At 39.3% G+C, this 26,474-nt stretch overlaps 1 protein-coding gene across 1 annotated transcript in view; it reads left to right on the forward strand.

Moving 5' to 3' along the window:
* Positions 1–26,474, forward strand: part of LOC121511110 — an 81,547-nt gene that overhangs the window by 11,000 nt on the left and 44,073 nt on the right. The window contains exons 4-11 of the mRNA XM_041789665.1: positions 8,320–8,466; positions 8,981–9,172; positions 13,738–13,821; positions 14,031–14,149; positions 14,246–14,360; positions 14,448–14,525; positions 16,315–16,430; positions 18,007–18,169. Of these exons, the coding sequence (XP_041645599.1) occupies positions 8,320–8,466; positions 8,981–9,172; positions 13,738–13,821; positions 14,031–14,149; positions 14,246–14,360; positions 14,448–14,525; positions 16,315–16,430; positions 18,007–18,169 (1,014 nt within the window). The remainder of the gene's footprint in view (positions 1–8,319; positions 8,467–8,980; positions 9,173–13,737; positions 13,822–14,030; positions 14,150–14,245; positions 14,361–14,447; positions 14,526–16,314; positions 16,431–18,006; positions 18,170–26,474) is intronic.

Here is a 26,474-nt window from a genome sequence, read left to right on the forward strand (position 1 = left end):
GATATATATATTTATGTTAAGGTCACTAGCCTGTTCTGTAAATTAACAGAGTAGCAGTTCCAGATGCTTGTGTTAAAATGTAGGAGAGTCGTAAAACATTCTCAGAAAATAATCAGGTAAATACAAGTACCTGAAAAATGGAAACCAAGGTGCAGTGATGACGTTTATGTACTGGACTTCCTACAGGCACAGGTTGAATTCACAGTAAAATAGTCAGGAGGTTTAATAAACCCTGCATGTGCTCAAAGTCTTCCTCATCCAAAGCTTCACTTTTTCCCCTTTTTTGTGTCTTCATATAATTTGGAAACTCATCAAAAGTTTGATGAGGGTGAACTTTTTCCTCCCTGGTCTTCCAGAACATGCAGGAGATGTTTTAAATCATTGTAAAATTAATCCACAGTTTGTGACCTATCAGTTCCTCTCATCTCCTCTCATGCAAATAATGCTGAACGACAAGAAGCTGGAGCCAGTTTATCTGAAACGCAGTGAGTTTGGCTGCAGAGATGAGATCAGAGAGGAAGCTGCCTGTCGCATGACCTGTGAGCAGAACAAAATATGAACTGGTTCTTATTTTGTCCTGAGAACTGTGAGAGCTGTGTTCTGCTGAGAGGAGAGGGAGGGGAAACCGCCACAAGTGAAGCAATTATTTAGGGATGAGATCATTGTTTGGCTCCATGTCTTCACGCCTATGGCCCGGAGAGGCTCAGCCAAGCAGCACAACTGGCTGTGTTATCTCATCACGCCCCCAATGTACGACGACGTTTTTCAGCAAGTTCGACTGAGGGACACTTTGTCCTGCTGTTGGCTCTCTCTCCAGATCTCCAGAGGATAAACTGTTTGCTTCCAGTTACAAGAAATTAATTTTGAATGTGTCAGCTGATGTATGCATGTGTTGAGAACAGGCCTGTGGCACATCGTTAATGTTAACAAGCTTAGCAGCCCCTCTGCTCTTAAGTGGAGCTTGGGTATCTGTAGCTTTTGGAGGAAACAGCTCTCAGTACTTGAGTTTTACTTTAAATAGCCCGAGGTTTGAGTACCTGGGGACCTGCTTGTTTTACAGGGATTTGGTTGACTGCTATCGCTGATGAAAATGTGTTATTTCAGTATTACATCGCTGTGGAAGTGGAAGTGAGCGTTCCAGGGAGAGACTTTTAAAGGCCCCTGATGTTAGAGAGCAAAGCAGGTCACCACATGGAGAAGCACGGCTGCATCGACGGCCATCTGTCTGCGAGGCTGCTCTGCAAAACATCTCTCCTTTCACCATCTCATTTCCATGATGGAGAAACTTCCACTCCCACGGCCTTTTAGAGCCAAATTGCATTACTATACAGGATAAAAATCTGGCTTTTTGGTAAATATTTGATCAAGTTTCTACATGTGCAAACTTTGTTTTTCATTTTTAACTGGGTCTTTGAAGCTTGTAGATTTATGTCAGCTTGAAAATATTTTTATGTGGAAAGATTAAAAGCACAAAGTGAGTTTATTTAAAGCTTGCTTTGTTTAGACTGCAGGGCTGTGTTCTTGTCAGGAAGTGTACACACAGGTGGAAAAAAGTGGATTTATTCTGTTAGTTCAACTAAAACTGGACTTTTAAAAATATGTTTAAACGTGCATTACACCACAGCAAGAAGCTGAGGTGCTCCAAAATAGGGCTGGGCAATTAACCGCAAATTGGATTAAATGGCGATATTGCCTGCTGCAATTTTTCAAATCGCAGAAGGTGCAATATTTCTTTAACCTGAAATTTTTGCCAAAACACCAGTTTACACCTTTTTTTTGCAGCAGAGATGCTATACATTACATATCATGCAACCATTCAAGTTAACGGTTTTTAGAATAGTCTAAAACAGTGGTTTTCAAAGTGTGAGGCAGGCCTCCCACTGAGGGGGGCGCCACAGGGCTTCAGGGGGAGGCGCGGAACCATAAACCTAAAAAAAAGGTGATTTGCTTTGCTAACCTCTGCTGTGCATGAAGCAAAATGGATAGACTTATAGTTACTATAGGGACTATGCTATAGAGCAGCGTTACTCAACCAAAGAGCCACACTGTTGAAAAATACCTTCGCAAGAGCCACAATCTAAGAGGTGAAAAGTGGCAAAAACAGCTTGAAGTAGCAATAAATACAGGTTAAAGGTGGCAAAATGGTCAAAAAGCAGTAAACAATGGGAGGAAAGGGGCATTAATGGGGAGGAAAAACAGGAAAAAATGGTCAGAAAGTAGCAGAAATGGGTGAGAAGTGACAAAAAAAAATGAGTGGAAAGTGGCTTAAATGGGCAAAAAGCAGTCAAGAGTGGCAAAAAATGGGCAAAAAAGAGGAAACCAGTGGTATGTAATGGCAAAACGTTGTTTAAATGGGCAAAAAGTGGCAAAAATGTGAAAGAGGGCAAAAATGGGAAAAAATGGCAAAAAGAAGAGGCAAAAATTGGGGGGAAAAAGTGGTATTTAATGGCAAAAGGTAGCTTAAATTGACAAAAGTCTAAAAAATGTTTAAAAAAAGGGCAAAAATGGGATAAAAGTGGCTAAAAGATGGCGCAAAAATAAGCAAAAAAAAGGGAAAAAGAGGGATATTTTATAATGAAAGGTAGCTTAAATGGGCAAAAAGGTGAAAAAAGGCAACAATGGGATAAAAGTGGGAAAAATGGGGAAAGTGGCAAAAAGAAATTGTATAATGGCCAAAAATATGAAAAGGGGTATTTAATGGCATTATAACTGAATAAGAGGGAAAGGCAGATGTTTAGGGACATTTGGAAACCAAAATATCCAAAATATGTTAATGTTAAAAATGTTGAAAGATAAATGTTTGAAATGTTGTTTAATTTTTTTTCCATTTGAATCCTTTTTGTGGGTGGGGGTCCACCGAATGAATAATTTCTTCTTAGGGGAGGCTCACTCTCACACACTTTGAAAACCCCTGGTCTAAAAACATCCTATTTTCTTCCTTTCTTGTACATTTTTCCAATCAAATATGGCAATGATATAAAGATTCCCACTCCCTTTAAAAATTCATATCTGATTTACAATATGAGTTAAAATAAGCACAATAAGTGTTTTTTTATTTTCTAACCCTTGTATAATCTTATATTGTTTGTTGTAGTATAGAATGATTTATATTTTTTTGGAAGTAACATAAGATGAGGAACTTCAGAAATAATTGCATATCAAATCGGAATATTGGGGGAAAAAAAAAAACCCAATTAGATTATTTTCCCAAATCCTTCTGCCCTACCTAAACATTGCACTGGGTTTGGACCAGGGCAGAGCAGTGATTTAAAAGAAAAAATGTCCTATATTACTGTAAGCTAGAGGGATAACATGTTTCGTACTTGTACTGGAAGTAAATGTGTATTTACAGAATGTACAGAGCGAGAAAGTTGTGTTGTTTTTATTTTTTTGACTTACAAATAGAGATGTAACGGTATTAAAATTTTATATCACAATAATTATGACCTGAAAAATCAGTTATCAGTCTTTTATAAAAAAATGATAGTTATAATTTGCCAAAAAATCTAAAAAGGTACTGATTCATCTTTTCAAATAATTCCATCTTTGTAAAGGGTCTTAAGATAACTGGTTATGAATTGGCTCTGTACAAACAAAGACTGATTAATATTTTTAATTTTTTATCTTTTAAAGCAGTGGTTCTCGACCCCCAAAATAAAGGTCCTCGAGACCGGGGACCCCCACTGTATCTGGAGATGATTAAACACAGCCATGCCCATTCAAGAACAGTCATGTGCAGACAAGGCTGTCTATAAGGGGGATAGAGAGGAGAGCTTACTGGGGCCCAGACAAACTGGGAGACTAGGGAGGTCAGCAAGTCATGGTTCATTGTAAAGTTAAACTGTGATATCCATATTTTTAACCTGAATAATATCATTATGACGAGCCCCGATAACATATATATTTTTGTCAGCACGGCAGTGCTGGCGTTTGTTTTTTTTCACGAGACTACACATTCTGAAACAGCAGGTGGCGCCACAGCACACGACCCGCTGTTAAGCACCAGAGAAGAAGAGGAAGCAGCCCCTGTGCTAAAATGCTAACAACACGGTGGTGCTATTCAGTATTTACGGGGAGGATAACATGACCGTGTGTGTAGAATTTGCCCTGCAAAGGTCACAAAGAGTAGAAAGAAGTCTTCGACGGATCTTATAAGTCACTTAAGAGTCATCATCCTAACGACGTTAAAACGAAGCCTCAGCCGCGGGCATTAGGACAGAGTCAACGGCTAATACCAGGCAGAGTGCTGATCGTTAGCAGGCATTGAAAACTTCAGAAAGTTTGCCAGAGCCAAAAGGCGCAGCGTTATAATGACAAAATCAGTCTGACAGTCTCCTAATCCATCGCTACTTTCATAGACGTATACCTGCCTGCTCTGTTTGACGTGGTTTCATTCAGTCTGATCGATGTTAGGAACAGAAGTTTAGCCACAGACCATGGTGGACTTTACATTCTTAACCTATCTCTGATATGACTTATGTCAGTGCATATTTTCAATCTTCAATTCTGGCTTAAGCAGCAAAAAAAAACCCACAAAAGCAAAAACCCACCCAAACAAAGGCACTGACAAAGTCAGTGAATGGACACTGCTCCAACAGTCCTACATTTTGGTTTAATTTGATTCATTACACTGATGTATTATGAGCTAATTTACATGTGACTGCTGAGATTACTGTGGGGAAATTTTATCATGGATATCATTAATACCAGTAACTGTTTCATCTCTATGCACAGCCATTTTCCAGGGGAAGAATATCCATAAAATTAGCTGAAAGTAAGCATATCACCACCAACGTAGCAGAGAGGAACATACTTAAGTCATTTTAAGATTCTCTGTGCTTCCATGTTGGGACAAGGACAGTAGTCCAGTTGAAGACCTCAGTCCTGTAGCTCGACTCCACTTTGCATGTAAACGTTCAGGGTGTAACAGCATATTTTGTCCTAAAATAGGAAGCAGTGATAAAATCTGAGCTGCATTCATTAAAGCCTTTTCTTTGTACCCAGAATAAAGCCTTACTGTACATGTTGATAAACAGACAATTGTTGTGGAGTGCAGACAGGAAGAAACAAGGGGATCATAGACTTCCTGCATGAGGTCATTATAATGCCATGGAGCCAGAGTGAGAAGATAGGGGCAGGCCTGTTTCGTCAAGCTCTTTTCCTTCTGTTGGAACCAGAAATACCTCTGCTGCTCCGGGGGGGTTGTAAAGTTAATGACCTGCCTCTCAGAGGAGAAGTGACTTCATATTTTAATCTCACAGGGTTCTTTGGAGGCTGTGACATGTGCTGACTTGATGTTTTAATCATCTAAAGTAGAGTCTGACATTTACCGTCGGTCCTCCTAAATTAGAGATAATGCTTTGATGTAATGTTGTAATGACTTGATGCGTGCATAACTGTTATTTGATGTTCTGCAGAAAGCACAACGTTCTGTTATTTATCAAAGAATGACTCAGTGAGTCTGCTCTGAGGAGTGGAAGAACCTCCACTGATTATTAATCCATTGGTTTATTGTGACTGGGGTGGGTCTGACTTCCACACGGGATTCTTAGTAGAAAACAAACACGTTCTCTCTGACTCTGACCACCTGGTCTGCAGCTCCTCTCTCTCCATACAAATGTTGCCAGAAAAGGCAACTCTGCAACACAAAGACTTATGCAACTTGAGTGCAGACACATGCCAAGAGAAACTTGTGCTGCTCGTAACATGACATCAGAGAACAAAGGGCTGAGGCTCTGAATTACTCAGAGTCAGGCGAGAAAACCTTCTCTGTTTGCTCTCCAGATCAGCAGAAATGAGAGCGTGACCAACGCTTTTGTTGGTTGTTCTGTCATGCCAAAAAATTTCTCACCACCTGCTCTTCACCAGGCAAGAGTTTTAAATCCTAACGTCATAGAAAAATCACTGCTGAATAAATCTGAAAGCTATTTTATTATGCTTCATTGTGTAATAGTGATCCATGCAAATAATCCGTTGGCTGCTGGTTTCTTTATAGATAGTGGTGAATAAAGACTCGTATTTATTTCAATGTGTAATCAGTTGGGATTTGTAAGCTTAAACATTCTTAAATTTCACTTTCAACACAGGCGGAAAATCTGATGAATAAGGTCTGTAAAGGAGGAGTTTAACGTGACAAGAGGAGGGCTGATTTTGCACAACACAAGAAAACTGACAATGAAACATGAGGATAATTCATAATTATACGACTAAAATAATAATAATTGATTTAAAGGCTCAAAAAAATGCAAACCAATACAGGTCCACATTGAAATATTTCCTATTAGTAATAATTTTGTAATGAAAATGACTGCTCACATTTTGTTTGTGTGATTTCTGGTCATGACTCAAATTGTATTTTGAAAAATCAAAATGCATTTCAGTGCATATTGATTGTGTAGCACAGTGTTGTGCCTGAATGTGCACGCTCATGTTTTTGGAGATCTGATAATTGATGAGTCCTTCTCTGTAAATCATAAATTAAATGTGTGTGCTGTTTACTCTAAAGCTGCTGAATGACTGTTCAATAATCTGAGAAGCACAGAAAGTTGTCTTAAGACATTTTCTCTAGGGCTGGGCAATTAGTCACAAATCAGATTAAATCACAATATGGCCTGCTGCAGTTTACCGATCACAGAAATTGCAATATTTCTTTAACTTGAAATGTGACAAAATACCAGTATAATAAGGCAGTTTTTTGCAGCAGCAGTAATTTTATGCACATCATGCAAACATTCAAGTATTATTTTTTTTGGAATGGTTTACACAAAAATACTCCTTTCCTTTTTTGTGTTTTATGTATTTTTCCTTAATCAAAGTGAGTGACATAAAAATGATAATACCTGTAGCCTTTTAAGACCTGCAGGATCGCCGGTGCTCCAAATGCATGGTGGGAAAAATTGCAACCAAATGAGAAAGCGCAAAAATTATTTTTGCATATAAAACTGGAGGAGTAACACTAATACATCTTATATTCAGTGTGTTCCAGAGTTCTATTGCCTTCCAGAAATATCCTCCCTTGTTTTGTAGACATGTAGTAAAAAGTGCACATCAAAAAAAAAATTTATTGTAACAAATGAACCTATGGCGTTGTCTTGCAGGTCACGAGTCGCACTTATTTTTGTTTCAGCATGGTTATCTTCAAACATGTGTATGCTCAAAGTATCTGGCACACTCCGAGATTTGATTGCATCACTGTACATAGTTTATTTTTTAGAAACATGCTGTCTTTTTGCAAATCGAGCAGTTTCATTTTTTCTTTGTTTTTGCCTTCGATGGTAGGTCATAAAGCAAATGACATCACATTAGCTAAATAGTTCATTCTATCAAAAACTGATAAAGCCTTTTGTTACTTCACAAAAGTCATACCCCAGCTGTGATCAGCTGGTAGCCAGCCTCATCTCCTCCACACCAGCCGCCTTCTTTATAGCTTAAAACTTGTTTTTTTTTTCAGTACACATGGTCTTATTTATGGAATTATTTATTGCTTGAATTTGTCAAAAAATAAATAAGATTAACCCCAGAATAATCTCATATTAAATCGCAGTATTTGGGAAAAAAACATAATTAGATTGTTTTTGCAAACCGTTGAGCCCTAATTCTCTGCATTGACGTGTATTGTCTGTTATTCATCCCAGATATGACGGTGCGCTAAACTTCTTGTGAGTTCTTCTTTATTAAAGTTCAGAAATAAATTTTATCCTGGTGTTTGGTGCAAAAACATTATTATAGAAGTAGAGTAAAACTTGTGCATCAGCTGAAATAAAGATTTTAATGCACTGTATTGAGAATTACAAACATATTAAGTCTCTTTTAGTATAAAAAAAAAACGCGTAGATGTCAGATAAAATCTCTAGCTTCAATAGAAATGTTAATGTTTGGCTCATTGGCACTCCACTTTGTTTTAAATCCAGGAGAAGTTATTGAATGGGACAGTGGTTCCAACCTGGGGTCTGGGACCCCCCAGGGGTTGCGCCAGCGACCTCAGGGGGGGTGCGAGGCTTTGTCTGCTCTGAGGCTGTTAAAATTAGATTTAAAAATATCTACTAAAATCGTGATAAAACAGTTATTAAGTTGCTTATGAAAAGGTCTTTTGATAGGAAAAAGCATGCATAGGCCTTTTTTAGGGTTTTTAACGGTGAAACAATTAAATCTATGTTGATTTTTGATGACAGTGTCACTTTTTCTTTCCTTCTTGGGTTCGGGGGGGGCTGCTTTTCTTAGGTATATGTAGGGCGGCTCCAAGGAAAAATGGTGGGGAAACACTGGAAAAGAACATGTCAAGAGAATGTTTTTGACAGTTTTCCTCTGTTTGTGATGCAGGCTGAGGCCTGGATCAAAGGCAAGCTGCAGGACTTGAAGGATGGCTGTAATATTCAGCGCTGCCCCCTGCAGGACTGGGAGGAGGCCTCGCAGACGCTCCTCAGGGACCTCAAAGACTTTGAGAACACCTTGATTCAGCTCAACCAGGTGACCAAAATAAATGGACTTTTACCATATGACTAAATCAGGAACATGAGTGGCCCACATCTCGTATGAAATGTTTGAGCTTATTCACAGGTAATGGAGATCTGAATGTTGCATTAATCTCTGTCTTTGCTGCTGAAAGAGTCCGTCAGATCATGTAACACATAACAGAGCGCTGTTGTTGGTATTTTCAGTCGACCGGAGAGAAAAGCAGACCCTCAGTGTTCCAGACGGCTCTGACAGCTCGGTTTATACTTCACCCCTGTGGGGAAAATGTTTGGAAATGGTACATTGCTGATAATTAACCTCCTCTGACACTCAGACAGCTAGGGAAACAGAGATTTTTCACTGTTTTATCCAAGAAATCAGAGTCGGTTTCCCAGCGTTTATGCAACCAGGAGCCATGATTCCTCTGGATGTCAGCTCTGCTCAGCCACCGCTGTGTGTTGATCTACTCACTCAGTCTGATCCAAATCCAACGATTGCAATGATTTATATGTTTCTTTGTGTTACAAAGATGGGTGCGCAGCTGATCTGTAAGCTGAACCCCTCGTCTGACCTGGTGAAGAAGCAGCTCAGTCAGCTGAGAGACCAATGGCAGACCCTGAAACAGATGGCGGCCAATCAGACGAGAGCACTGGGAGGAGCCAAAAACCTGCAGGAGTTCAACAGAAAGGTGGACAAGCTGGAGGCATGGATTAAAGAAAGGGTAAGAGAGCGTTCCTTTTTTTCCTGCTCAGACATAAAGCCGGGCCCTGTTTACACCTGGTGGAAGCCTCTGGTACGCCATGCAGGGGTCTTTGCCATTTTCCACCTGACACAGTTGTCATGTTTCAGCTGTGCACTCATGTTGATGAAGTAGCTAATGAGTTTGTGCTACTGTTAGCATCCTGGGGTGCACTTGTCTTCAGATAAGGAGTTGTCTGGAAAAAGCTGGCACAACAGCTGCAGCTTTATACTAGTGGCCTGTGCATGTGTAATATTTTATGTAGAGTTTTTTTTGTGTATAGACCGAAAAGAATGACAAACTATTTTTAATATAAATCAAATTGGGATTAATTTATGTGAATCATGGTCATGCACTGAAGAAGTGACTATCTTATATATACATATAATCTTGATTTAAATTCATAAAGAGGTCTGTAAATCGTTTATTTACAGACACAGTGATGACGTTGGTGTCACATCTGCCTGCTGCACACTAAAGGAGAGAGCTGCCTCTCTGAGCTGCATGTATGTTTTATATAAATCATGCATTTAAATCAATGATAATGTTGTCTAAAACATTTTTTAATAAAGACTGAGGTCCGGACCTCACAGACATCAGTGCATCCTTCTGTAAAAAAAGACTCTGGTTTTGAAAAGCTCACTCATGATTCAGTTCATCCTAGCGTGGAGAGGTGGAGGGACTTGTTAATAACTTAAAACACTGAGAGAGTAGAAAAATACTACCTGTTACAATGACTAGAGCTGCTTCTGCCACTCTCTCTCTGATACATGCTCATGTAAAGAAGACTGTGGTGTCTCTGGTTGACTCTTAGGATGCTGACTGTCCAAATAACTGTTTCTTGCACCCTGATGGTTTAGAAAAACCTGAAGCAGTTCTGTGTGGGCCAGTTAGAGTTCTTTTGAAGGATTAAATTTGAAGTTTCAGTTTCATTTTCAGCCATGAATCTCTGCTGTGCTGAAGCACAAGGGGAGGGAGTGAGTGAACCTAGATCTAGACACGTAGAATGAGATTCTCATGATCTCTCAGCTTTAGCAGATCACTCATACATTCTGTTTCTTCACGAGATCGTCCTATCTGCATCCCTGATCCCAACCTATCTCACATATTCTATCTTGAATTACCTTTAAAACAGAAAAGTATGTTTATTGATGTGAGACATATTTGACAATACACAATTTCCCCCTTCACAACAATCCCACATGGGGAAAATGATGAAAAAACAAGCTCATTAAAGCTGTAGAAAGATGTGTATTATAGAAGTTTGTGTTGCATGTAAACCAAACTTTACCTTCTTTAATCTTCATTTGCATTGTGTAGATTTTTTTTTTTTTTTTTTCAGATTTATCTGTTTAGACACATTTCTGGTTCTTATTTCTCTGGAGATTTAAGGGATCATTTATTAGGAAAGTTCATAGTTTGAATTTTTTTCATGTTTGAGAGAGAAAGAGGAGGCTGGGGTGGAGGAAGTGAAGCTTTGCAGCAGCAGCGTGGTACATCAGCATTGATGCAAGCAGAAATTAGTGAGAAGTACGTCAGATTTAAATGGGCCACTGTGTTGACACTTGAATGTTTGCATAATGTGCATAAAATCTCTGCTGCTGCAGCAAATGAATCCATCAAGCTGGTATTTTGACGCATTTCAAGTTAGAGAAATATTGCAGCTTCATATTGGCCATTTTGTGATTAAATCTAATTTTTTACTAATTGCCCAGCCCTATTTGGTACATCACAGAGTTATCAGTAAACTAATATGATCTCCACTGGGCAGCAGGAAAACGACACTAGCAGCTGGGTAAGTTGGGTTCCTGAATGTCCTAAACTGGAGCTGCTGTTGAGGCTTTTTCCACAGCGGTGGAGTTGATGGTCCATGTGAGGTCCTCTGTGATGTGGTTTCTAGAAAATTAACGCTAAAAACCCTTTCCACATCTGCTGCTTCGATGTTTAGAGGAAAGAGATCCTCACAGTACATCCTGTTTCTAATCTCGTACAAGTTCTTCTCCTTCTTTTCGATTTTTATCCAAACTGAAAGGACGTCTAGCCCTCCAGCCGTTACAAATAACACTGGATCAGTTTGCCCAGAGGCACATTTAATTTGACAGACTGCTCTCATCAATGGCTGTCCAGCTAATTGGCACGACAACAGGACTTGTTAATGGAGGGAATTAGCTCCGTGTCCTGAAGACTTTTGTTGTTTGTATATTTTTACGGCTGTAAAACATCTGCCTGTCATTATCAGAAAGCAATCAGGTTCATTTCAGGCTTGTGTTTATCTCAGCTCATGTCTGTGTCTGGCACAGAGGAGCTGATGATTGATACTGGAGCTGTGGGATAGACGAAGCTAGTTATGAAGTCTACTAAACATCTAATAGTGCAGGAGATGGTTCAGTTATATTCAGGGAAATGTGCAGTATAAACAAAGCTTGACTTGTACGGTTTAGACAGTGCGTGGGAGTATGTCTGCCATTTTTGATCATTACAATGAAAATAAAGGAGGACTGCTGTTTTTTTTTTTTTTGGACCAGGTTTTAAAATGTTTGATTTTTACTAGATTATGGTTTTAGTTCTGGTATTGTGACAACCTTTTGTCATTTCTTTACTGACAAGTACCCAGATGGATATCATGCATTGCCATTGAGATATGATTTTTGCCTCATGTCATCCTGCCTTGCTTTTGTTGTGCTCAGGTTTTCCTTGTTTAAAGTTTCACTCCAGATGCTACAGAATATTTCCAAGCATCTACATCAGTAGCAGAATAAAGCAGTTTAATGCTGGGCTGTCTAACAGGAATAACTGATGGGTTTCTATTAGGGCTGGGCAATTAATCACAAATTAGATTAAATCGCAGTATGGCCTGCTGCAATATTCTAATCGCAGACAGTGCAATATTTCTTTAACCTGAAATGTGTCAGAATACCAGATACGGTTTTTTGCAGTAGATGTTTTATGCTCTACAGCAGTGTTACTCAACCAAAGAGTCACATTGTTGAAAAATACCTTTGCAAGAGCCACAATCTAAGTGGGGAAAAGTGACAAAAACAGCATGAAGTACAATCAAAATAAGTTAAAGGTGGCAAAAATGGTCAAAAAGCAGCAAAAATGGATGAAAAGTGGCGAAAATTGGGAGAAAACACGGAAAATAGAAAGTATCAAAAATGGTCTAAAAGTGGTTAAAAAAAATGAGTGAAAAGTGACTAAAACGGGCAAAAAGCAGTCACGAGTAGCAAAAACATAGGAAACAAGTGATATGTAATGGCAAAAGTTAGCTTAAATGGGCAAAAAGTGACAAAATAATGGTGAAAAAGGGCAAAAAATGGTGAAAGAGCGGCAAAAAGAACAGGCAAAAATTTGGGAAAAAATTAGACAAGTGGTATTTATTCGCAAAAGGTTGCTTAAATGGGCAAAAAGTGGCAAAAAATGGTGAAAAAGTGCTAACAATTGGATAACAGTGGAATTAATGGGGAAAAGTGGCAAAAGAAGTTGCAAAATGGCCCCCCCAAAAAAGAAACAGGGATATTTAATGGCAAAAGATAGCTGACATGGGTGAAAAGTGGCAAAAAATGGTGAAAATGGCAAAAAAAAGTTTTTTTTAAGGTTTTCTAGGGAATAATATTTCAGATTAAAACATAAAAGAGCTACATGTTGAGTATCACTGCCCCACACTATATGTAAACTGTGATGTTTTGTGTAAGGGTTGAACTCAGGTGCGGAGACGGAAGCAGTTTTAACAGTTTTATTGTGAGGATAAGTGCACCAGGGAAGGGGATTCCAAGAGTCCAGGAGGGAGTGAGGGAGTGCTGGAGCTGGCTGTGGTGAATTGAGCAGGAGGCACTGGAAAAAAGGAGGAGAGGCACGTTAGCGACAATGTACACAAAATGCAAACACTAGAGATCACTGGAATCATCCAAAGCACAAAGAACTTCTCTGAAGGATCACGAGAAGGAGCCCGGAGACGACGTTTACCGTGAGGTAATGTAGACAAGACTCAGGCGCTGTAGAGAGCTGCAGCCAGTCTTAAATAGCAGGTGTAATTAGAGGATTCGCTGCAGGTGTGCCTCTCCACAGCACCAGGGGGGCAGGGTGAACGCCTCAGGAGAAACAGAGTCAAGTTAGCAGCCAGCAACCAGCTCCGGAAACCGGAAGTACCACAAAGTAAAATATTCAATACAAAATAAACACCACAGTAAACAGTTTCTTTTGTGTATATATATATATTTTTTTTTTTACAAAAATCCTACTTTTCTCCATCGTGTGTGTTTTTCTTTTTCAAAAAAAGAATAACAAGAAAAGATATGAATCAAAATGCCTTTTCTTTTTTTGAAGTTATTTATTTCTAGTTTTATTTATCTAATATGGTGCTCTTTTTAATAAAGAGTGATTTATTGCTTGTTTGTTAAACAACACATAAGATGGGGAACCTAAAAATAATCACACATTAAATTGCAATATTGGGAAAAATAATCGCAATTAGATTATTTTTGCAAATCGTTCAGCTCTAGTTTCTATCAAGAGGAGGCTCTAAACACTGACTTTCTGTGTGTCGGCAGGAAGAGGAGCAGTGTCTGGTGAGCGTCCTCGGGGAGAACGTGGACAAAATGCAGCTGACCAGGAGGATTTTAGATCTGAAACAGGTGAGTACTGGAGAGGAGCAACTATTAATGATTAGCATTACACATTCTCAACATGAGGTAAGAAAACACACATCTCCATATGTTAATGGTTACATGTGTGCAGAGGTTTTCCAGCCTTTTATTTATGGCTGCGTGTAATTTATCTCCCAGGGTGTACGGTAAAGACAGCTGAAGTCATACTTGGATTGTGTTCCTCTGTTTCTCTGCAGGACGAGCAGCTCTACAGAAACCTTCACGAGGAGATCAACCACTTGGCCCTGAAACTGGAGAAACAAGGGAAGACAGATGGCAAAAACATCTCCAGCAGGAGGAAGCACATCAATAAAATGTACACATCGTCCCTTAAGATGAACTGCATGAAGCATTGACGGTTTAAGGAGAGCCTCAAGAACTGACCTTATTTGTCCTTCCATCTGTTATGCAGGTGGTTAAAGGTGCAGTCTCACCTGAAGAGCTACCATGAAAATCTTCAGCTGGCCCTGGAGGTGTCCTCGTTCTACCATCAGGCTGATAATACGCTGTTTGCTATTAACAACATGGTATGAATATTTATTTATATTCCACTGTAATCTGTAATCCACATTTGAAGTTTTCTCCCTTTAAATAGTATTTGTCTGCTCCTTCAGAAGAAAAGCATTTCTGCATCTAAAGAGCTGGACAGCTTTGGAGACAGAGAAATACGAGACATTGCCAGTCAGATCATGGTAAGAAACATGTCTTCTTTGGCAGCTACAGTGCTTAACAAATTTATTAGACCACCACCCAAGGTAAGGTTTATGCCACAGCTGCATCATGAAGTGCTTTAATGTGGACTCTTTCATTTTCAGTGAGCTCTCCATGTTTTACCATTTTGAACAGGAATGAGGGATTTCAAACTGAATTCACCCAAATTTGATAATATGTCAAATTATAGTTATTTACTTGCTTTCCTGAACAGAAAAGGGAGTTTTAGTGGATGAATGTTATGCTTGATTCATTTCTGACTTCTCAGAGAAGCCCAGTGAGCCGGCTCAAGTTTGGGTATAAAAAGGTGAATTCAGTTTGAAATTCCTTATTCCTGTTCAAAATAGTAAAACGTGGAGAGCTGACCGAAAATGAAAGAGTCCACATTAAAGCGCTTCATGATGCTGGATGGTCTCTGAGACAAATATGACAGGTGGTCTACTACATTTGTTAAGCACTGTAACTATTTCTATACTCTTTCGTGTCTTTTTCTGCATCTCCCACTTATGCTTGTTCTACATCTTTTCTCCCTTCCTGCATTTTCTTCCTCACTCTTCTGCATCTCCCTTTTCTCTCTTTCTGCATGAATCTTCCTTTTTCTGCATCTTATTGCCCTTTCTGCACCTTGCTGCTTTCCCCTTCCCTTTCTGCTTCTCAATCTTCTTTTTTTCTGTATCCCCTCTTGTCTTTGTCCACATCTCCCTCTTTTCTGTTTTTTTTTTCTGCATTTTCCTCTTCAGTCTTTCTGCATCTCTCTTTTCTCTTGTTCTGCATCAATCACCTCTCTTTTTCTGTATTCTCTGCCCGTTTCTGCGTCTTACTTCTTCCCCTTTCTGCTTCTCAATCTCTTTTTTTCTGCTTCTTTACACATCTCCCTCTTTTTCTGTATTTTGCATTTCCTTCTTCCTTTTTTGTCTTTATCTCCCTCTTGGTTTTTCTCCATCTTGCATTGAACTATTTCTACACTCTTTCTTCTCTCTCTGCCTCTCCCACTTATGTTTTTCTACATCTGCCTTTTCTCTCTTTCTGCATTTCTCTCGACACATTCTCCACATCTCCTATTTTCCTTTTTGTCCATCTTCCTCTTAACCCTTTTTGCATGTCTTTATTGTCTTTTTCTGCCTTTTCCTCTCCTCGCTTTCCACGTCTTACTTTTCTTATTTGCATCTTCCTCCACTCTGGCTTTTCTCACTTCTTCTGCATCTCCCTCTTCTTATTTTTATTCCCTCTCTTTACATTTCTACATTTCCCTTCTTTCTGTCTTTTTGCATCTGCTTCTTTTCTTGAATGCATCTCCCTCCAATAACATAAGAGGTAGAGATGCAACCAATCTTATAACAGATTATAGTCTAAATCTGCCCTCTCTGTGAAATGTCTTGAGATAACTTTGGTAATGAATTTGCTCTATGCAAATAAAGATTGTCTAATAGCAAGATTTACTTCATCGTTATTCATAAAAATGGTTGCAAGCATTAGTATGCTTCCATTCAACTAGTAAAATGTACACATACTGAATTAGAAAAAGAGATGTAAAAGAGATCTCGATCTCAATGGGAATTATCTGGTTAAATAAAGGTTAAATAAAAAATAATAGATAAATAGAAAGCATTATGATGATGATTTATTGCATTAAATTCAGATTTCTGCAGTGTGTTTATCATGATAACAATAAAAGAGTGATTTTATTACACAGTGCTACTGCTTGGTCAGATCTTGTGAGTGTGTTGCAGCTTTCTGCACCTAACCTGCAGGCTTGTGCTTGTGCACCAGATGCTGGATGTAAGCGTGTCTCAGCTATCCAATCTGCATCCTGCGCTGGCTGCCAGCGTCACACAAAAGCAGAGCGAGGTAAAGGACTGCTGGGCGCTTCTTCAGAAGGTTCTCAGGTAAGACCGCCCGCCAAGGAACCCCTGACAACCTGGCTCTGACGGCCACGCCGGCCGGTAACATTTACCTGCAACACAAGAACAAATAAGATAAAACCAAACAGGCCAGAGGCTGTCACATGCACCATTTCAACAGTTCATTCATCAAACATGGATTTCCACCATGCAGAAACTGTTTAAGGTGCTGATTTCTCGTCTTACTTCTCAGATACACAACTGCATATTTCTGCTCTGACACAACCAAGAAGAAGAAAATTGTTCTCTGCGAAGATTTACTCCCTGTTGATTATTCCTGATGAATCAGAATTAAATTTTAAGCTAAATTTACCACCAAAAGCATCGCTCACCATCCACTTTAAGGTTTATAAAGTTAACTTTCCTGTACCATGTTGGAGTTTGAGCTTGGTCTGTTTGATTACTGTACGTGTTGAGTAATCTTTTGGCTCAGTTATCCGGGCTGGCAACGTTCATGGTTCGCCTTTCTCTGCAAAAACCCAGGAATTCTGCTGAATCGAAGATAAAACATGTTTACTGGAATGTTTTCTTATTTTTATGACATGTTTATTGCGGTTATAATGCTCTACAGTAAGGATCCAGACTTTGACATCATCAGATTATTTTTAGATGATCTGCTTAATGAGTATTTAAATGCTGTTATGTAATAGAAACCAAATTTTAAGAAATGATATACTGTTTGTGGAATGTGATCCATTGTAATTATAATCTTTGTTACAGCACAAAAGTATGCATTTGGTGTTCGTTAACATTTGTTTTATAATGTTTAAACTTCGAGGTTGTGGTTTAGGCTGGGTGATCTGGACCTAAATCCTATGTCAGTACTTTTACAGGTTGTCTGCAGGGTCTTTGAAAGTATTTAAAGTTGATCAATCAATTTAGTGAAACAGAAAGGCTACAAAAACAATATAAAAATCTTATATACAAAATAAAAGGTCTTAAATGTTATGGGTTGTTTTTATTTTTCATATCGATTGTAGCCTCAGGTTTTTCTGAATTTGTTTTTTATGTTTTGTTTCAATCATGCATGAGATTCTGTAGAAACTCTTTAAACTTGTTGTTTACAAGTTTAAAGAGTTTCTACAGAATCCTTTGTAAAACTTGTTTTAATTTTTCTGGAACTATTAGCATCCACCTTTCAGGGATCATGAATTATTTTGCCATTTTTAGTCCGTTCTGACCTTTAGTTTTCATGTTATCTCATTTTGGATCAAAGTACTGGACAGGCCCTTGGGTAGTACTGAAATGTTTTATCTCTACCTGGAAAAACAGACAGAATACTTTCCATTTCATGATGATAAATACAGTCAGGAGTTACTAAAGTCCAGCTCTGACTTCTATCTCCAACATCTCCTTCCTTCCAAATATTTCTCAGAGCCTCTAATGTGGACGAGCTATCTTTAGATTCAGATATTACATCACCCGGCCCGTCTTATCAGCTGTGTTTAGTGCTATTTAAACCAAATAACACAAACACTGGAGGAAACGTTCAGAGCCATACTTGGAGTTGATGTTTCTCTGCTGTCAGCCCACAGTAACCTCCGCTCTGCTCGCTCTGCAGGAGTGACAGGATCGTCCTCTCTCCCACTGCCGCTGCTTTCACCAGGGAAGATGATGACCCTCTGACTCCAGCCAGAGAACCCCCGTGCAACGTGGGAACGGAGACTCAAAGGATCATGGGAAAGGAGGTGAAGGAGGAGCAGAATCGTCTGAAAGGCTGTGTGGTGAGTAGCTTTGGTCATTTTTTCTTTTACTGGAGAAACCACAGCCTGGATCTGGAGCGGAGAAAACAACAGCATCAGCGCTGACAGAAGATGAGCTCAGCCTCTTTGAGTCCTACGTCTTCTGTGGCTGCACAAAGTGACGCACTTTGTTCTTTGGGTTGGAAAAAGCCTGATTTACAGCTTAAGAGGGTTTTTCCTAAATAACAGCATGTTTCAAAACTGCAGAGCGGTGGCCTCTGGGCTCACCATACTGCTGGTTTTCCATCCTACCACCTAGTTAGTTTGACTTAAGAAGATCATCCACTGCCCCAGTTTTAGGAAGCCCTATTTTACATTTTAAACTGAACTTCTCACACATGTAAACTTCTGAACAAAATCAGCATGATAAACTCTCACTGTAATGATACAGTGCATTCAGTAAGTATTCAGACCCCTTCATGTTTTTCTCACACTGGTTGATCTAAACTTCTTCATGTGAGAATTCTGGAGGCCACTGTCCTCTTGGGAACCTTCAGAGCAGCAGAAATGTTTCTGTAGTCTTCCCCAGATCCGTGCTTATTAACAATCCTGTCTCTGAGCTCTTCACCTCTGCAGCTCCCCTGACCTTTGACCTTTGCTTTCTGCTCTGATATAATTGTCAGCTGTGAGAGGTGTGAGCCTCTACAATCATGTCCCATCAGGTTAATGGACTCCAGTAAAGGTAGAGAAACATCTCAGCAAAGAGCAGAGACATGGAAGAACCTGAGCTACATTTACAGAATTTTTACAGTGTCTGAATATGTATGCAAATGTGATATTTCAGGTTTTTTATAATTTTTTACAATTTTGCATCTAAAATTCTGTTTTCACTTTGTCATGATGGGATAGTGAGTGTAGATTTATGAGAATAAAAATCCATATTTTCAGCTGTAGCGTCAGGCTGCAACATTCTGCACCTTCTGTTAGTCTTGCTTCAGTCTGTGTTGGAGTACAGATAGAAAGCAGCAGCTTGCAAAATGATCGATGCCATTTGGCATGAGGCAGGGCACACCTGGACTGTCTATCATAGGGCTGACATGCAGAGAGAAACAACCAATCACATTCCTCCCCCGCAGACAATTATGGTACCTGGAGAGAGCCCAGGCATGCACAAGGAAGAACATGCAAACTCCTGACAGAAAGTTCCTGTCTGATGATTTGAATCAGGAATGTTCTTGATTGAGATCATGTTAGAGAAAAAAATTGCGTTTATGTTTTTTTTAATTTGACCCGTGTCCTCTCTGTGAGCATGGAGGAGAGAAAGCTTATTACTAGTGACAGTAGGGGGGAGCTTTAATATTTTGGGTTCACTTTAGGAGAGTTGCCATGTCATCTACTTACGTCTCAAACCTTTGCTTAGCTGAAAAAAGCTAGAGCTCTTTGACAGAGGATTGCATCTGTACGAATGGACTTTACTCAGCTGGTAGACACAGAAATGTAGAAATAGAGCAGCTAAAGCAGGGGCGTCAAACTCAATCACAGCAGGGGCCGGACTCTGGATTCAGGACTAACCCGAGGGCCTATCAGGATCACCTTTTTACCCAGAAACTGTCAGCCACATTGCTTCTTCTTCTTTTTTGGGGTTTATTGGCGGTTGGCAACTGGACTGGAGTGTGGGACAAGAGATTAGGCAGTAAAAATAAATAAATTAAAAAAATAATTTAAAAAAGATTAGAATTAAGATTAAAATTAAGATATGAACAATAAATAAAATGAAATAAAACCAACCTTGTTTCACCAGAAATAAAATATGAAGAAAAGTAGCACTGATGATAAATGGTTTTGATATTTAAAAAGTAAAAAAAAAAAAAAAGTTTAAAGGTTCACAATCTGAGAAAAGTGAATTTACTATTTCAAAAAGGTCAAAACATGAAATGGAAATTGAAAAACTATGTTTTTTAAAGGCAAATATATCAGAAAGAAAGTCAAACTCATGAGTTTAAAAGGTCAAAATATGATTCAAAATTTTAAATTGTGAGGTCAAACTATAGGATTATGAAGTCAAAGTTTGGAGTTAAAAATATGAGGTAAAATACAAAATAACTGGTTAAAAAGGTCAAAATATGACTTAAAAATTAGAACTATGAATCTTAACGCTTAAAATATTCTATGAGAAGTCAAAATTATGAGTTGAAATGCTCAAAGTATGAAATTAAAAGTCAAAATCCTAAGTTTGAGTCCTAACTGTGAGATTCTAAATTGAAAATATGAAATTAAAACAAAAAAAATTAATTACTTTTCCCACATCCCTGACTTCTTATCTAAATATTTTTACTCCTTACTTTTTCAGATTTTGTGACTTAACAAGGATATCTTAAACCATCAGGATAAGTTCACATTTTTATACCTGAGGAAATCTGCAGACCTCAGACTGACGGGACGGTTAGAACAGAAATATGAGATCATCTTGCGGGCCGGATTTGACTGTTCCACGGGCCGGATTTGGCCCTGGGCCTTGAGTTTTGCACCTGTGAGCTAAAGACTTGTTGATGGACAGAATACCCGTTTATGAAGTGTACAGTGATGAGAATGATGCCTAGAAGTGCACTGTGCTCCACGCAATCTTACAGAAGCAATGAGCCTACTTCATAGAGTACAGTGATGTAGATTTCACCTCTATAGTTTAAACACTTCAGAAAAAATGAAATAGTTAGTTTCCTGGCTGAAACGTTTAAACCAGCTGATATAGAATCTGTCATTGGTTTTAGTTTATTTTTAAAGTTTGCAGGTTTATTTTACAAACCCTTAAATGCTGCTGCAGTGACATGACACAGTCAGGTTTGAAGTGTAAAGAGGAGAGAGGATGGACGGCTCCTGTGAGAATAAGATGTCATGTGGCTTTGCTCTCTGTCGGTCTTGTCCGTCTCTTATGAGAACTTCAGCCTGTGAAAGCTCTGATTCTGCCCTGTAGAGTCGCAGCGTGCTTTTCGAGGTGTTATTTAACCTGGCACCAGAATTCCAGAAGTTTCCATGAAAAATGTCAAGCCATGACTGTACAACATGGTCGAACTGTGGGCCAGAGCAAATAAATCCTTCCCTCCAACCGAAAATTTCACTCTATGGTTTAATGACATCTTGGCTTGGAACAAAGGTTCAGTCTTTGGATTAAAGAGAATGATGTGTGGGTCAGGACAAGGTGAGAGGATAATCTGCAGAGCATGTGGAGTCCTCAAATATGACATTCCTCAATTTTAAGACCAACAGGCCTTTATTGAACATGTGGGTGCTGCTGTAGTTATCCCCTCACTAATCCTGTTAGTGTTTTTGAAGAGGAGGAATCCAGAAACTTTAGTGTGTACAAAACCAGTAATTATGTGTATATTTAGTCTTTTCAGTCAGCTTATTAAATCTCCTCACATCCTGTAAGTAAATGCACATTGGCTGTTTATGCTGGGCCTAAAGGTATCCCAAGATGCAATGGGTCTAACATCCTGAACTCTCATTGAGTTGCTACTGAGCCTCTTGCGCTGTTAGTGAGAAATGCCACAAAATACCCCAGATGAGGTCTCCTCTGTTTCCTGACCAAATCTAAAGTTGGTTGAGTTAGAGCAGTGATACTCAACCTGTGGCTCTTGAGCCACATGTGGCTCTTCTGCGATGATTTGTGGCTCTTCTGCGATGATTTGTGGCTCTTCTGCGATGATTTGTGGCTCTTTATGCCCCCAGAAAACTTAAAAAAAAAGAAAACTTTGACCTCAGAAATTGTCTATCGTATGTCACAAAAATCCTTTTGTTTCCCACACTTAAGCGGTCGGCTTAACTTGGCAAACTTAATTGTCAACTTTTTTTTGTCTGTATATTTCCGTTGTCTTTTTGCAGTTTTTTGGTCACTTTTATCCTGTTTTTGCCTCTTTTTAAACCAGTTTTTGACACTTTTAACCCAGCTTTTGCCATTTTATGACTTTTTTGCCCCATTCACCCATTTTTTTACACCCTAAATTAATTTTAATGCCACCTTTAATCCATTTTTGCCATTTTTTTGCCCTTTTTGGACATTTGTATCCAGTTTTGGCCACTTTTTTCTGCTTTTTGCAATATGCAAATTCACCCCCTTTTTGCTACTTTTTCCACTTTTGTCACCCATTCAAGCTGCCTTTTGTCAGTAAATGCCATTTTTTTCTCATGTTTAACCATTTTCCCACCTTTTTGCTGTTTTTTGCCTATATTGATAATTTTTCGAAAATTTTTGCCTATTTACCTATTTTTGCTACCTTTACTTATTTTATTGCCACTTGCCACCCATTTTTGCCACTTCACACCACTTAGATTGTGGCTCTTGCAAAGGTATTTTTTTAACAATTTGGCTCTTTGTTTGAGCAGGGTTGAGTAACACTGGTTTAGGGTTTTTATTTTGCAACTCAAAATATGTAGAGAGATGACATATTCTTCCCACTGAGCTTAGCAAAGTTATCGGAAATTTTAGAACATTTCGAAAATAGAAGATGAAAAAGTCCTCGGTCTTAAAAAGCAGCCTGGATGTTTTTCCAGCCTGTCATTGGTTGTGCATCCTTAACACCTGTGGCTGGAGCTCATCAGGCCAGAAAGCAGTGTTATTGTTTACTCACTAAGCTGGGCTTGTTGGCACGGCCGTCCTTTCACTGCGGAGGTTTCCTTTATTGCTCTGGTAGCTGTTAGTTACCTGGAGTTACTCTTTATGGAGGGATTTATAAGACACCCAAACAAAAACCCTGCAGCCCAAAGGCTTAACTCAACACCAGACTCCAACAAGGTTTGAACAGTTAAAGGGATTTTCACATATTCTCTCTTCAGCTCCTGCCTTTTTAACATGGCTTATAAATGTGTGAGATGCAGCTGCACAGGTCTGCAGGCTGCCCACATTTTCTCTTAAGCCCAGTTTACCAGTGTTCCCCATGAATGTTGGGCCGGCTTAAAGGAGCTCCCAGGTATCTTCGTGGGTAGTTACAGTGGCAGGATCAGCAGAGCAGATTGCATGTTTATGGAGCTGCAGCTCTGCAGAGCTTTCTTACATTTTTGCAATGTCCAAACATGCTGTGAATTGATGGATGGGGTGGCATGTAATATTCCATTTCAATATCAGGATGATTTTGACAACAAAGCTTCATCACGGTGCTGTTGCAAAATTGCACTGACACTCTAACAGTCTGAATTCTTTAACTCTTTCAAAAATTATTTTCGGGGCTTTCTTAGATAGCAAAGCTAAAGAGAGAGAGGGAATATAGAGGCAGATTACAGGGCAGACATGCACCATATAGGACCAGGGTTAAGATTTGAATCTGTGATTGTGTGTTGAGGTCTGCAGCTGCTGTTTAAGAGTGTCTGCTCTACCTGAGCTAAACCAGCAACCCACAATCTTAGCTATGATTGAAAGTAAATATGATGTTTTAATGATGTTTTTTATTTAAAAAATAATTGGATCTGTCTTCATATCTGTGGTTTCCCAGGTTTTACTCTGGTTGAATTTGAAAGTTGCATAATGGGTAGCCAGCCTTAGCAGTAGTTCAACCTCTTGTTTCTGGAGGTAAACATGGCGATCGTCTGTTTCTCTGGCTAATTGCAGCCAGATGCTGGGGCTGCAGACCAGATGGGCTTGGTGCTAGGTGATAGTTCTTGGCTGACATCACCTTCTAGCACGTTGCAGAGAGACACACGGTGAAGAGGAGATCAGGAGAAAACCGATAAGAACCAACAGACAGGGAGAGGTATGCTGGAACAGGAGACGACGGGATGAAGCCTAAAAACACAGCATACCACTGAATATGACATAACAAATCATTAAGCAGCTATTTTTTGCTGCGGCCAACATGATTTTTTCCTCATCTGGCTGAATGGGATGTTGAGTGCACCGCAGGACGTGTTTTTAGTGGAAGAGACCATGAAAGATGAAGGACAGAAGCAAATATCTGCAGAGGAGACGTCAGCGATGGTTATCAGCTCTGTCAAATGAATCAGACGAGTTTGTTCCTTCTGCAGCTTTAGCACATAAATGGGCTGATAATGTTCCTCTGTGAAACTAAGACGGCTCTATAAAATGACTGGCGTGTTAATAAATGATGCTAGACTCCTCCGTTTTACTGCATCTCTGGCATAATTTTGGAGGCGACCAAGTCTCTGACTCACTCCTTCTATAAGCGCTCTCAGTAAATAATGTGGTTAAATTAAAGCTACTCCATAAAACACTGTTATTAATGACTGTTTTGTGCTTTTTTGGCTGTCATGGACATTCAGCATTTATATTATTCTTGTTGATTGTTGCCGAGCCTGTTCTTATGTCAGCCCTGTTTTTACTGGCATATGTTAAAGACATTATGTTATACAGAACGGTAAATCCAGCGCAGCCTGCATGATTCATACATCAGGACTGAGAAATGTCAGCACAAAGGAATGTCAGTTAAATTGATAAGTTTACATTTATGCCAAAAGCCTTTATAACCACAGCTTTCTCTCTTTTTAGTCACATTCTCAAATTATAGCAAGTTAAAAACAAGTAGGGATGCATGTAACGGCATATCAGATGCACCTTTAGTGTGTTTCTAAAATGTGTGTATCTCTTAGCCTGTAGCGTGTACAAGCATGCTAGTGCTCCCTAATTTACTTGAGCACTGTGAGTCTGATATGGTTTACAAAGTCTTTAAGGTTTTCAGAGAAACTAAGTTTCCTCCCAGTTGATTCTGGGGTGAGGCAGGGGTGCGTCTTAGCTCCTACGCTCCTCAGTCCCTGTGTGGACTGGATAATGGGGTGGGTAAATTGTGGTATGTCATCTGATGATGTCCATATCCTTAATCTGGACTTTGCTGGTGATGCTGTGATCCTTGTGGAGACTGTACATGTCATTGTGAGGAGTCTTTACTTGCTGAGTGAGAGGGCTGAGATATGGGAGTGCACGTCAATGCCATCGAATCTGTGTCTGAGATAGGGCCGAACAATTTGCAAAAATAATCTAATTGCTAATATTTTTCCCAATATTGCGATTGCGATTTAATGTGCGATTATTTTTAGGTTCCCCATCTTTTGCGTTGTTAAAAAAAACACAAGCAATAAATCACTCTTTATTAAAAAGGGCACCATATTAGATAAACAAACGTAGAAATAAATGACTTGAAAAAAGAAAAGCCATTTTGATTCATATGGCAAATTTGATATCAATTGCTATATTGAAGGGGATGACCTTTTTTTGTTATTCTTGTTTTGAATAAGAAAAACACATAAATGGGGGAGAAAAGTAGGATTTTTGTAAAAAAAAAAAAAAAATCCACAAAAGAAACTCTGCATAGAGCAAAGATACTCGATGCGTCGCTCTTGAGCCACTTGCCGCTCTTTAAAAAAAACTTTTGACATTTTCACCATTTTTGCCACTTTCATCCATTTCAGCTATCTTTTGCCATTAAATACCCCTTTTTTTCCTTTTTTTGGGCCTTTTTTTTTTTTTGCCCGTTTTTGCTACTCGTGACTGTTTTTTGCCCGTTTTAGTCACTTTTCACTCATTTTTTTTACCACTTTTGGACCATTTTTTGCTACTTTTCAACCATTTCCCACTTATTCTCCCAATTTTCGCCCCTTTTCATCCATTTTTGCTGCTTTTTGACCATTTTTGCCACCTTTAACTTATTTTGATTGTACTTCATGCTGTTTTTGTCACTTTTCCCCACTTAGATTGTGGCTCTTGCAAAGGTATTTTTCAACAATGTGGCTCTTTGGTTGAGTAACACTGCTGTAAAAACCGTATCTGGTATTCTGACACATTTCAGGTTAAAGAAATATTGCACTGTCTGTGATTAGAAGCAGGCAGCAGGCAGCAGGCCATGTTGCGATTTAATCTAATTCGCGATTAATTGCCCAGCCCTAGTCTGAGAGCATGTAAGCTGTGAAGCAGTTCACCTTCCTCTGCAGTTTTTGTCCACCAATCTGGTAGCTGTGAGGCTGAGATCAGCCACAGACTGGGCCTCATGTGTGGTGCTTATGGTATCTGAGTATGGGACAGAAGTCTCTCAGTCCTTGCTCCTCCCAGTCTTACTATCTTCTGTCAGCACATTTTTCAGTATCATTGACAAAAACGTGTGTCTGATGCTGACGTGCTCAGGAGAACGGGGACACCTAGTGTGCTTTCCCAGGCCTGATCCAGCTTAGACCTTAAGGTCAGACCAGACCTCAAGGGAGGCCTCATGTGTCATGAAGCGAAAAGATTGGAGGATACCTGGAGAGATTGGACACAGGCCTGGAAATTGGCCAAATAAGAATATTCATCAGGAAGCACCGGTTTACTGAGATTTTTGAGTGTTAGTGTTCAATGTTTTATCCTTAACCTCTT

Source organism: Cheilinus undulatus, linkage group 6, assembly GCF_018320785.1.
Source record: "Cheilinus undulatus linkage group 6, ASM1832078v1, whole genome shotgun sequence".
NCBI lineage: Eukaryota > Metazoa > Chordata > Actinopteri > Labriformes > Labridae > Cheilinus > Cheilinus undulatus.